At 36.3% G+C, this 10663-nt stretch overlaps 1 protein-coding gene across 1 annotated transcript; it reads left to right on the forward strand.

The window, feature by feature from the left end:
* Positions 1-290: 290 nt before the first annotated feature.
* Positions 291-9875, forward strand: SHLD2 (shieldin complex subunit 2; the record flags this gene model as incomplete). Its single annotated transcript, XM_010168538.1, is given in 6 exon segments — positions 291-1327; positions 1329-1810; positions 3114-3221; positions 4061-4255; positions 6692-6826; positions 9592-9875. Coding segments are annotated over 6 exon segments (2241 nt in total), but the record flags the coding sequence as incomplete, so codon positions are not given.
* Between the last annotated feature and the right edge of the window lie 788 nt (positions 9876-10663).

Below are 10663 nucleotides of genomic sequence, written 5' to 3' on the forward strand. Positions count from 1 at the left end.
ATGTTTCCAAGTATCAGGATCAGAAATTGAGCCCTACTATAAATAATTTATTTTTATATGCAAGTTTGACACAATAAATAACTTCAGGCTTTTTTGTACATTAAATTTTATGGGCTTTGAGTAGTAAAGTGATGGTTTTGCCAGTTAAATTATTAAATACTCCTTTGAATTTTAAGTATTTTTAAGTTGTTAAGAAAAGTCCAAATATAATTTGACATTTACTAATATTTAGTGTTGCGTTTATTGCATAAACCATATTGTTTAAAGTCAAACTTACACAGCAATCAAAAATGTCAAAAAGACCTCAAATCCATATTTTTCTGGGAGCACCCAGTATTCCAAGCCCACTGGAGGTGTCAGACCAAAGTAGTTCAGCACCTGCTGCTGAAAAATGGAGAGAACTCCGCTGTTTATGTGATGTACATGGTCTTTTTTCTGAAAAAGTCAAAGGTGCTGACCACATAGTGTTTCAGGCAGAAAGCTCTATAATCACAGCAGTTCCTCCAAATGATGAGAGCTCTCAGCAGTCTGGGCAGGGGAGATTAATGGTAGCAAGAGAATATTTGATGTCTCTTGTACCTGTGCCAGTCACTTGTACCAGCACACTTAAAAAGACTGAAAGTTTAATCTATTCTGATTGTCAAATATCTAAAGATAAAGGCACACATGCAAATATAAATTGGGCTGCTGATCAAAACCTTCCTCAAAAATTTGCAGAATCAGCTAGACAGCATAAACAATCACATGACTGTTGTTCAGACCTCATTGAAAGAAAAGCCAGTCAGCTGGAAGTTAATAGCTCTGACATTTCTGATTTGGTTGCCAGTACTAAGCAGATTAGCATACACATAAGGTCTGTGGGACAAGGTGTTAAATCAGATCATAGAAGTGATCATCATGAACACCTAAGTCAATATCTGGATATGTTTTTCCCCCAAAATCAAGGGTCAAATCCAAAAGGAGAACCAGGTGATTGTTCAGACCTTGCAGTGTCAACTGATACTGAATTTCGTAGTATAATGACTTCAAGTCAGATGGCTGTTTTTGCACAGGATCAGTTTGAGATGCAGAAAAGAATCATAAAACTATCAGAAACCGAAGCAGGCAAAAAACCTGAAGAAAGGCAATATGATCACTTCCAATTTGATTCTGGTGTTGGATCATGTCTTAATGTGGCTGAAAATGAATATAAAGAAGAGTATACAAGTTCCCTTGAACTCTTCAGTTCTGAGGACGATGGGAAAAATGTTTGCTTTGAAGCTCCAAAACAAGAAGGAATTGCTCAGGAAAATACAGAAAAGTCTCAAGAACTTTATGTTCCTGCTGAAATCTGTAAGTGAAATCCATATTGAACCATTGAGCTCAGGAATATTGTGCTCTCAAGTAGATGGTTCTTGTAAGAGCTCTTCTAAAAGACCCCGCAAGTGTGAAGATTCACTTCATATTTTTCGCTCAGCACTTAAAAGACAGCTGAAATCAAAGAGAGCTAAACTGAATTCTTCTCCAGCTGGTCCTGGGATGAGAGTGAATCAGGAGAGGATGACAGAGTTCAAGAAACTTCAGAAGAAACTGTCACCACTTAAGGATTGCTGCTGCAAAAATCAGAAGTACAATGTCTTGGTCACAATAGTACATCCTTGTCATATCAAAGAAATACAGGTGAAGACAAGACCAAAATCCTCGTGTAAAGTTCCTGTAGCAACAATTGTAGTTATTGACCAGTCGGAAATTGAGAGAAAGGTGGTACTGTGGCGTGGTGCTGCATTTTGGTCACTCACTGTATTTCCTGGGGATGTTGTACTGCTTACAGGTGAGAATTCCTTTATTTACCTTTTTAAAATGTGGATCTTTAGAATGCTTGTTTAAAGTAGAACAATCTATAACCAATGATTTGGAATTATGGCTAAGCATTTGTAAGTTTCTTTCTTACCTCACTTACATTGCTCAACATCACTCTGAATTCTCAGTCATCCTGCCAGTGGAACATTGACTGTCCCATGGAAGTGTGCCCATCTCTGATGTATAGTCTCTGGTCTGAGGCACAGCAGTGCACTGACACCACAGCAGAGCCAGAGGTAGTCAGGTGTATTCTGTAACCTGTCAGTGTTTTAAAAAACTTGTTCCTGAATGGTACAAGTGCGACTACAAACCAGATGTACTAGTTATTTGATTTATAGGCTTTTTTGTACTTGTCTGCTGTTGGGCCAGTGGATGGACTGGAAAATTGTGATCACACAGAATCACAGAATGTTGGGGATTGGAAGGGACCTCGAAAGATCATCTAGTCCAATCCCCCTGTTCAGTCTCAGGATGAGAAATACTTTTCCTTCTGGGAAGGCCTCTGTAGCTTAGAAGTAGCACCTTGAGATGGATAGTGTTGTGAATTAGTAACTGGCATAGACTGCAGAAATAGAAAATGCTGCTTGCAGTTCACCTTCATAACATGTCAGCTAATAAAGAAGATTCTTCCTGATAAATTCTTTGTACCCTTTAATATCTATAGGAGCCCTCCCTCTTTAAAAGAACATGACATGTAATAACATAGTATTAAAAAAGTGATGTTGCATCTAATTTAGGGCTGGAGTTGACCAGAACTTGATAGTGATTTGGCCATTTATATTTTGCAGTATGCAAAATATTACACAATATAAAGTTGTTTGAATACTACAGTTTAAGATGGCTGTTTCTCTTAAGAGTTCTTTAAGTGCTTATAGGTAGGTACTTTATAGAGATTGAAGTGAGTTTTTTCTTCTCTGCTTAGACATTCTTACCTCAAAATACATCAAAAATGTTTCTGGATAAGCCTGGTACTTTACTGCTCATTCTGAAATGTTGCACAATAATAATTTACCCAATACAGTCACTTATACAGTACCTGCTATGAGGCTATTATTTTATATGAATTGAAGAATTACATCAAACTATTGAGAAAATTTGACTAACTCATTGTAAATGGTATTGGTAGATTAAAAAATAAAAATTCACTTTGTTTCCAAGTGGTCTCTCAGATTGTCTTTCACAGCTGTATGTACGATGGTTCTGTAGTCAAGAAAAGTATGATACATTTCAATATTGTTGATACATGAGTTGATAAGGTTGCTTTTTTCTTTCAGATATAACAATGTATGAGAATCTTTGGTGTGGAGAAATCATGCTGCAATCTACATTTACCAGTCAGTTACTGAATCTGGGCAACTGCTCAGCTCTCAATCCAGAAGAATGTAAGATTACAGTGCATAAGTTTCCACAAAAATCACACTAAAATAGCTATCTAAAGTACTCCATTTTGGCAATGCCTTGTATGCATTGGATAAAATAGAAATGTGAGCAACTGAAAGGTACAGAACACTATAGGAAAGTGTAACGGGAACACCTGTGGACAAGATGTGGACACAGTAACATCGCATAGCCATGTGGACTGTTTGGTAGAGTTGGGTGGTTACCATCCAAAACTGAAAAAACTGAATTCTTTGAGCTTGGTTTAAGAAACAGCAGTTATCCCAGGACTCAGCCATAAGATAGCTGACATTTCTTGAGGATTACATTATTTCTAAAAATTTTAGAGGCTTAAAGAGTAAGTAGATCCATTCAGGGAAAGTAATTCATTGCAGGCTATTAAGCACAAAGTCTTTAAAGATAACTGAGCCATGGAGGGGTTGGAGACTAAGGGAAGAATACAGTGGAAGTATCACCGTGAACCTGCATTGTTCTTACGGGCTTCCTGATGTCCATTATTGCCAGCTATTTAAGGCAGGTTCTGGGGTAAATGATAAAGAATGACTAATCTTACCAAGCTATGATACAAGATTTCTTTCCTATTTTTGTTGTAATTTAAAATACTGTACTTAGCTTAACTTTGGGATGTTATCAAGAGGAGGCAGATGAAGTACAGTTTAATTTTGGATCAAGTGTTACATATCTTAAGAATTTCTTGTCTTAGAATTATTGTGAAACTGCTTTGATTTTGTCATTATAAATACGTCCCAACTGATAATTTTTATATTTCTAAGCTTAAAAAAAAAAAAGGTGGTGTCCCTTTAACTTTATTTTTTCATATAAGTTTATCCTATAGTGGATGGTGATGTTCTCCATGGTTTATTGGCATACGTATCATCAGAATTTCCGCACTTTGGAGACATTCCACGAAGACAAGTTCAGAGACTGGATAGTGTTCAGTATATGGAGCTAGACCAGCTCCAGCCAAATACATTGGTCCACTCAATCTTGAAAATTATAAACATTGCCACATTAACAGGTAAGTTCAGACATTAGAATTCAACTTCCAGTACTTCAATAATAAGTGAAACTGAAATAGTAATTTTGCAAGGCAATTCGGGTTGTTTCCCATTCCATACACCAGTGTTTGACATAGGAGTCACAAGTAAAACCTTTATAATGATCCACTCATGGGGAGCAGAGCAGTAAGAGAAATGGAGTTAGAGACAGGAAGGAAATAACTACTGTAGTCAGCTGCTGAAAGGAGGTTACTGCATGCTAGTGCTGATAATAGTATATATGTCTGTGGGAGAAGCATGCAGGCAGTGGGCATTGATAATTGGTGTCACTACTTGCTGAGGGATTGGTGTGTTTTCACTAAGGAATGAGCACTCACCTCAGATTGCAGTTACTAATATGCTAACTTGTCATGAGGCAGCTTGAGCTCCACAGCTCCAAATAGTGTGGTACCTGATCTTCAGTAAGGTGGAGGATTGAAGAGAGATGCAGGTATGAAGTATAGTGTTGGGAAGTGGAATGCCAGCAAAAAAAATACAAGGAATGTGGGCTTGAGATCGTTTTTAGGGCAGATAGGTGTGTATAGCAGGAGTGCTGAAAAGAGGGAGATGCTGCAGTTAAGATGGAGGAACATAAGTATGCTTTTTAATGACTCTTGAGTATGTTCTTGCTGTAAACCACTGTTTAAAAATGGGGGCTGGTTTATTACGAGGGAAATGCTGCAGTTAAGATGGAGGAACATAAATATGCTTTTTAATGGCTCTTGAGATTAGAGAAGTATGTTCTTGCTGTAAACCACTGTTTAAAAATGGGGGCTGGTTTATTAAAATGTTATGTGGGACAGTCAAGCTTTACTAATTCAAAGCTCACCTGCCAACTACCTTCCATATAAGACTCCTGTCATTAAAGGAAAATTTGATTGCACTATAAATCATGATTTTTAGAATAAAATAAGTTATCAGTTATTTTAATCTACTGTTTAGGAGTTGCTTGCCTTTCTTACTTTATAATGGAACTGTGTTGTTCTTTTCTACTGCTTTATTCAGAAAATTTCTTGTTAATTTCTTTCCATTTTTTCCTACTTAGAACAGATTTTTAAGCATTGCTGGTTTCTTAAATACATGCAATATTTATTTATAATAATCCTTACTTGCATGCCTTTTTATACTACTTTTTGATTCTCAACACTGGAAAATATACAGTGTGAAACTACTAAGATGCCTTACTGTGATACTCCTAATTCTTCTGCATAGGCACAACAGAGAACTACCTCATAAATATAATTGTCTTAGAAATATGAATTTTCTGTACTTTTGATTGTAAAGACTCCTGTCCCCCAAAGAGTCGTGTCCATGTACTGATTTTTGAGTTTATTCTTCTGTCACACATTCCATTTCTTCTAGTAGCGAATGCAGTTATTTGAAGATTCCTCTTGCTGAAGCAATTTTCCATGTTAAAATTGATAATTTGGTTCCATTTTTTCATAATCAGGCCTTACAGCTGGTTCCTAGCATCTTCTCCATCTTTTGTAATGAACAAAACCAAATTAGTCTCAGTATTTTGTACAGTGTCTTGTCATATTTTTAACATGCTTTGGGCAGTTGAAAGAGCACTATTCCCACCTGGAAAAGGAGTCTTCCTCTCTTTTCCCTGCATAACAGTTCTGATTATCTGTCTTTATTGTATGAGTGTTTCTCAGTGCTTGACTTCAAACTTTGCACAGAAGTTTGATTATATCACACTTATCTTGTATTAGTAAGATTCAAATTTTTATTAATTATAAATGGAGAATTTTGAAGATAGAAATCTTCTGAGATTTATGTACAATAATAAATTATGAACTGTTAGATATTTAAAGCAAGAGTTCTTGTTAAAAAAATCATTTTTTATAGAAAAATATTGTAGTTTTACTGTGGAACTGAAACTTACAGGCAGTATCCTTGGTAAGAGTGTTGTAGAAATCTTAATTGCTTCAATTTATGTATACAGTTACTAATCCTCTTAGTGTGCTTATACATTACTATAGTTTTTGTTTATGTAAAAACTTTTAGAGCAATGTTTCTTTCAATGCATTCCACAAGTTACCTCCACTTATGACAATCTGTTGCTGAGGGATTGAGTAAAATTTCTTTCCACTTACATCAGTGTGGATGAGTGGGAGCTGAAAGATGCTCAGATACCTGCTGTTTCAAAGGGAGATGTCCAGTTAGTGAGTATTTCGGTGGTTAAAGGTAAATTAATACACTTCATGTATTCTTTCAAACTAGAGTCACAATGTTGAAGAAATCAGATTGCTATCATGCTGCTATCATATTTTAGAGTACAATTATAAGCAAACAAGAATACACCTATAATTTCTTCAGGACAGAATGAAAGCAATCTTAATATTGAGGCATGTGGGTTTTGTGTGTTTATATGCTTTTTACCACAGAAGTCATATAACTTCAAAATTTTTCAGAATCTGTGTATAGCTACAGAGGTGGCAAGCAAAGAAAAATTATTCTAACAGTGGAACAGAACAGAGATCAACACTATAGAATGGTGCTGTGGGGAGCAGGGGCTGCATGGTGCCCTCAGCTTCAAAGGAAAAAAGGTAAAATCCTTGTACCTATAGGTAGCTCTAAAAGGATTTTTATTATGCTATTAACATCTTGAAAATGCTCAGCTGGTAACATGTCATTTCTGTTTAGGTACAGTGCCATCAGCAGTAGAATTTGAATGCCCTCACTATAGAAGGCTGAGAAAGCATTAATATTTAGAAACTTGAATCTAGACACGAGACATACTGGTGCCTAGCTATGTAACTATGGGAAAAAAAAACCAACAAAACAACAAAAACTTGAGTGTTAACTATGTTACCAGTTTTGCTGAGTCTTCCTTATTGATGTCTAGATTAGCATGGATTGCTGGGATTTTTTCTAATTCTGATTTTCATTCTCTGCTTTCTGCCTACTACAGTGTCAGGCCTTATATCCTAACGGTCTTGCTGTCAAGTCTAGCTGTAACCGACTAAAAGTATCTCTTGCAAGAATTACATAGCCTGTGTTTTAGCAGTGACTACTACCTTTTTTTATTCCTGGCTTTGCTCTTTTAAAATAAATGAAACTAGGTTTTTGTTAAATTGCTAACTTAAAGAGTTTGTATTTCTGATCAGTGGATACACTTAAGAAGTAAATGCTGTATTACTTGAAGCTCTGAATATGTCTGCCTAAAAAGCCAGTTTTTGTATAGTGCACAGTAAAACCCAGTAAGGTTAAACAACTTTGTAGTGAATCTTTATCTATTAAATGTAGACACTCTGAATGCTGACAATTCCACTTCAATTTATAAGTAATCTTCACTCCTAGAAATCATTTAACTGCAAGACTTACCTCTTAAACTACTTGAAGATGGTCTAATTTAAGCATTAATCAATTAACTTCACAAATAATACCTACATGGCTCTTATGTCTGTGCATATTCAGTGTGAGCAGGTCGATAGTGTTTGTTAGATGCTTAGAAATCTTACACAATTTACTATGCTAGTATATTACACTTTTCAAAATACAGAATTTTAAAACTTATTATAGTGCAAAAAGAAGATACCAAAGGTAATTTCTAAGATACAATAATAGATCAGTCTCTGATGCTTAAAGCAGAAAAGTATAAGATGTAGATCTCTCTAATATGAAGTATTTATATTTGAGGTAAAGCTTGTCTTATTCTCCAGCTAGTGTTCTGTGCATCTGGCACTTGGCATTTTAACAATCATAGGATTACCTGAAATTCAAAATAAGAGTGATTTCTCAACTGTTCAAATACTTACTCACAGATAAACCACGAACATGTGATCCCAGTAAGATAGCCAAAAAGAGAAATTCACATGATACTAAAGCATATACAACAGCTAAATAGCACAAGTGGGTTACAGGAAGAACACGATGTCCATCCTTGCTAGGAGTCACAGCACACCCCTAGTGTGTGTTTACTGGTTGTACGAGCAGATTAGGAACTTCATAGTCTTGTAGAGGAAAGTATGAAGACTTGTAATTTTTAAACTGTCTACTTAAAATAGTTAAAGTGCAGAAGACTCTATGAAGTTCTAGAGCATCTAAAAATTGTTGCCAGTAAAAGTTAATTTTATTTTTCATCTCTTGCTAAAACTCTGTCCAAGCTTCCGTAGTCATCAGACATTCAGTTCATGCCTTACACTCATCTGGTTTAGATTACCAAGAAAATAAAGATTTATTTAATTAAATACATTTCTGTAAACTTGATTACTTATAGTTTACTCATGTTTTGCAGTCAGTTTTCTTATCAACAGGGGAGTGTTGAAGATCTGAATAATAGGTTAAATTCAGATATCGGTTCTAAGTCTTGCACCTTAGTTGGACTGTGTCCTCTACTTCCATATATCCCTTTTTGCCAAGTACATGCTTGTTTCCTCCTGTTTACATTTTCCCTCAGTGTTGCTGTAGTGTTACTGCCTGAATTTTGCTTTGGAACTGGAGCACACTCAATTTTGAGGGGGTTGCAAGATCTCTTGTCAGATATGAGGTGCATGAAACTAGACTGATTTTCACAGGATACGTTTTTTTAAAGTATTTTACTGTAAAACATTGTCTGCAGATTTTTCAGGAGCTTGCAATTTTTAGCAAGTTACCATCAAAAATCAGACTAATATAAAATATGACTGCTAAAACATGCTAATAAAATGCTTATATGGACACTTGAATACATTTTTTTAAAAACAAAAAAAAAAGCTCTTTTCTAACCTTATTTCCAAAAAAGATTCTTTTGGCTGCAACTTTCAGCTTGAGCAAACACAGAAGAAAATAGCAGCAAAAAAAAAAAATAAAAAAAATTAACACTTGTAACAAAGTGAAGGACAATCCAAAATATACCAGTCTTCTGTAATCTCCATTTTTGAAGCTTATTTTCTTTATTAGAGTCAATTGAAAGATGGAAAATGAATTAGTATTTTTAAATAGCCCATTATGGAGCTAGAGGATTAAAAAACATATTAAAGATGGAAGTTTATTAATAATGTGAAGATTTCTTTCTTCTAGATATTGACAACTTTGCCTTATTATTGCTGACAAATTTCAGAACTGGTTTCTGTTTCAAGCAGTTGAGTTGTCTTGAAAGCTGAACTCAAGTACAGTTGAAATGAAAGCATCATGTGTTATGGGAGGACTCATGCAAAGTTTATAGGGAAAGGAAAGAAAAAACTCTACATGCTTGAAATAAAGTGGCCAGAGCTGACCACATGAGAATGTCTTGCTGACTTGTTTTTCAGTCTTCTGAGTGACCTTGGCTTTCTATAAACTAACCAAGGTATAGAAAGTAAACTCTTCTGTTTGCTTTTTTGTTCTGTAGATCACATATGGGACTTTAAATACCTTCTGGCCCAACGCAGTTCTGTCTCGGGTGAGTTTGAACTGCACACAACTCCATGGTCATCCTATGAGTGCTTGTTTGATGATGACAAAAGGGCAATTGAATTTAAAGAAAAGTTCCAGAAAAGCAAAACATCCCTGATGCAGATGACAAAGCTCTCAGCACATTTGGAGGAAAAATGCTCAGGTAAAGTTACTATCCGTAGCTATGGAGTGTCTTTTGTGCAGTGCATAATTAAGCAAAACAGTCGCTTTGTTGATCAAGTAAAATGTTGTGGGGTGGGTTTTGTGGGGTTTTGTTTTGTTATTTAAGTTAGCACGGTTCTGGGAGTCTGAATTTATTCTGAAGGCTGCTGCTCAATACCCAGCCAAACTCTGAATACAGCCTTCATTCAGTGAGCCCAGAGGTGAGATGAGTGTGGTATGTGGTTACCATACAAAGATAAGCTTTGAAACACAGGGAGCAATGCTGCCTTTTGTTTTCCACACCAACCAGTCTAGTAATGATGGGTTTCATCACTGAAAGCTTGTCTAACAGTATTCCTCCAAAACTAGAATTCTCTAAAGCAAGAGTTAAATACTGCTATTGAAAACTTCTTAAAAAAAAAACCCCAAAGAATACATTTTAAACAAACAGTCACCCCCTCCCAGACAAACCTAGATGATTGCTAAGGTTGATCTTAAACATTAAGAAGTAACTAAAAGTTGGTATTGTAGCATTTAACTCTAGTTTATGTTTAAATAGTGGAAAGCTAAAGAAAGGAGATAGACTGGTGGACTCGGGCCCTCCCATCCCTGAGGCAAAGGCAACAGGCCCCAGCACAAGATCCCCTATCCTCTTGCCACCAGGTAAGAGGAGGGGACCCAAGAGGCAGTGGGGAATGGAAACAGGTCCCTCCTCAGAGAGGCCCGGGAGGGAGGCAGATCTTGTGCTGGCCTCCCTTGCCCCCCCAGTTACTGCTGCACAACAGGTAAGGGGCTTTGGAAACTAAGAGTCAGGAGAGTGAGGATGGAAAGGAAGATCCACCCAGGAAGACATCCAGGGTGAGTCA

This window comes from Antrostomus carolinensis, unplaced genomic scaffold (genome assembly GCF_000700745.2).
Source record: "Antrostomus carolinensis isolate BGI_N321 unplaced genomic scaffold, ASM70074v2 scaffold18575, whole genome shotgun sequence".
In the NCBI taxonomy this organism is placed as follows: Eukaryota; Metazoa; Chordata; class Aves; order Caprimulgiformes; family Caprimulgidae; genus Antrostomus; species Antrostomus carolinensis.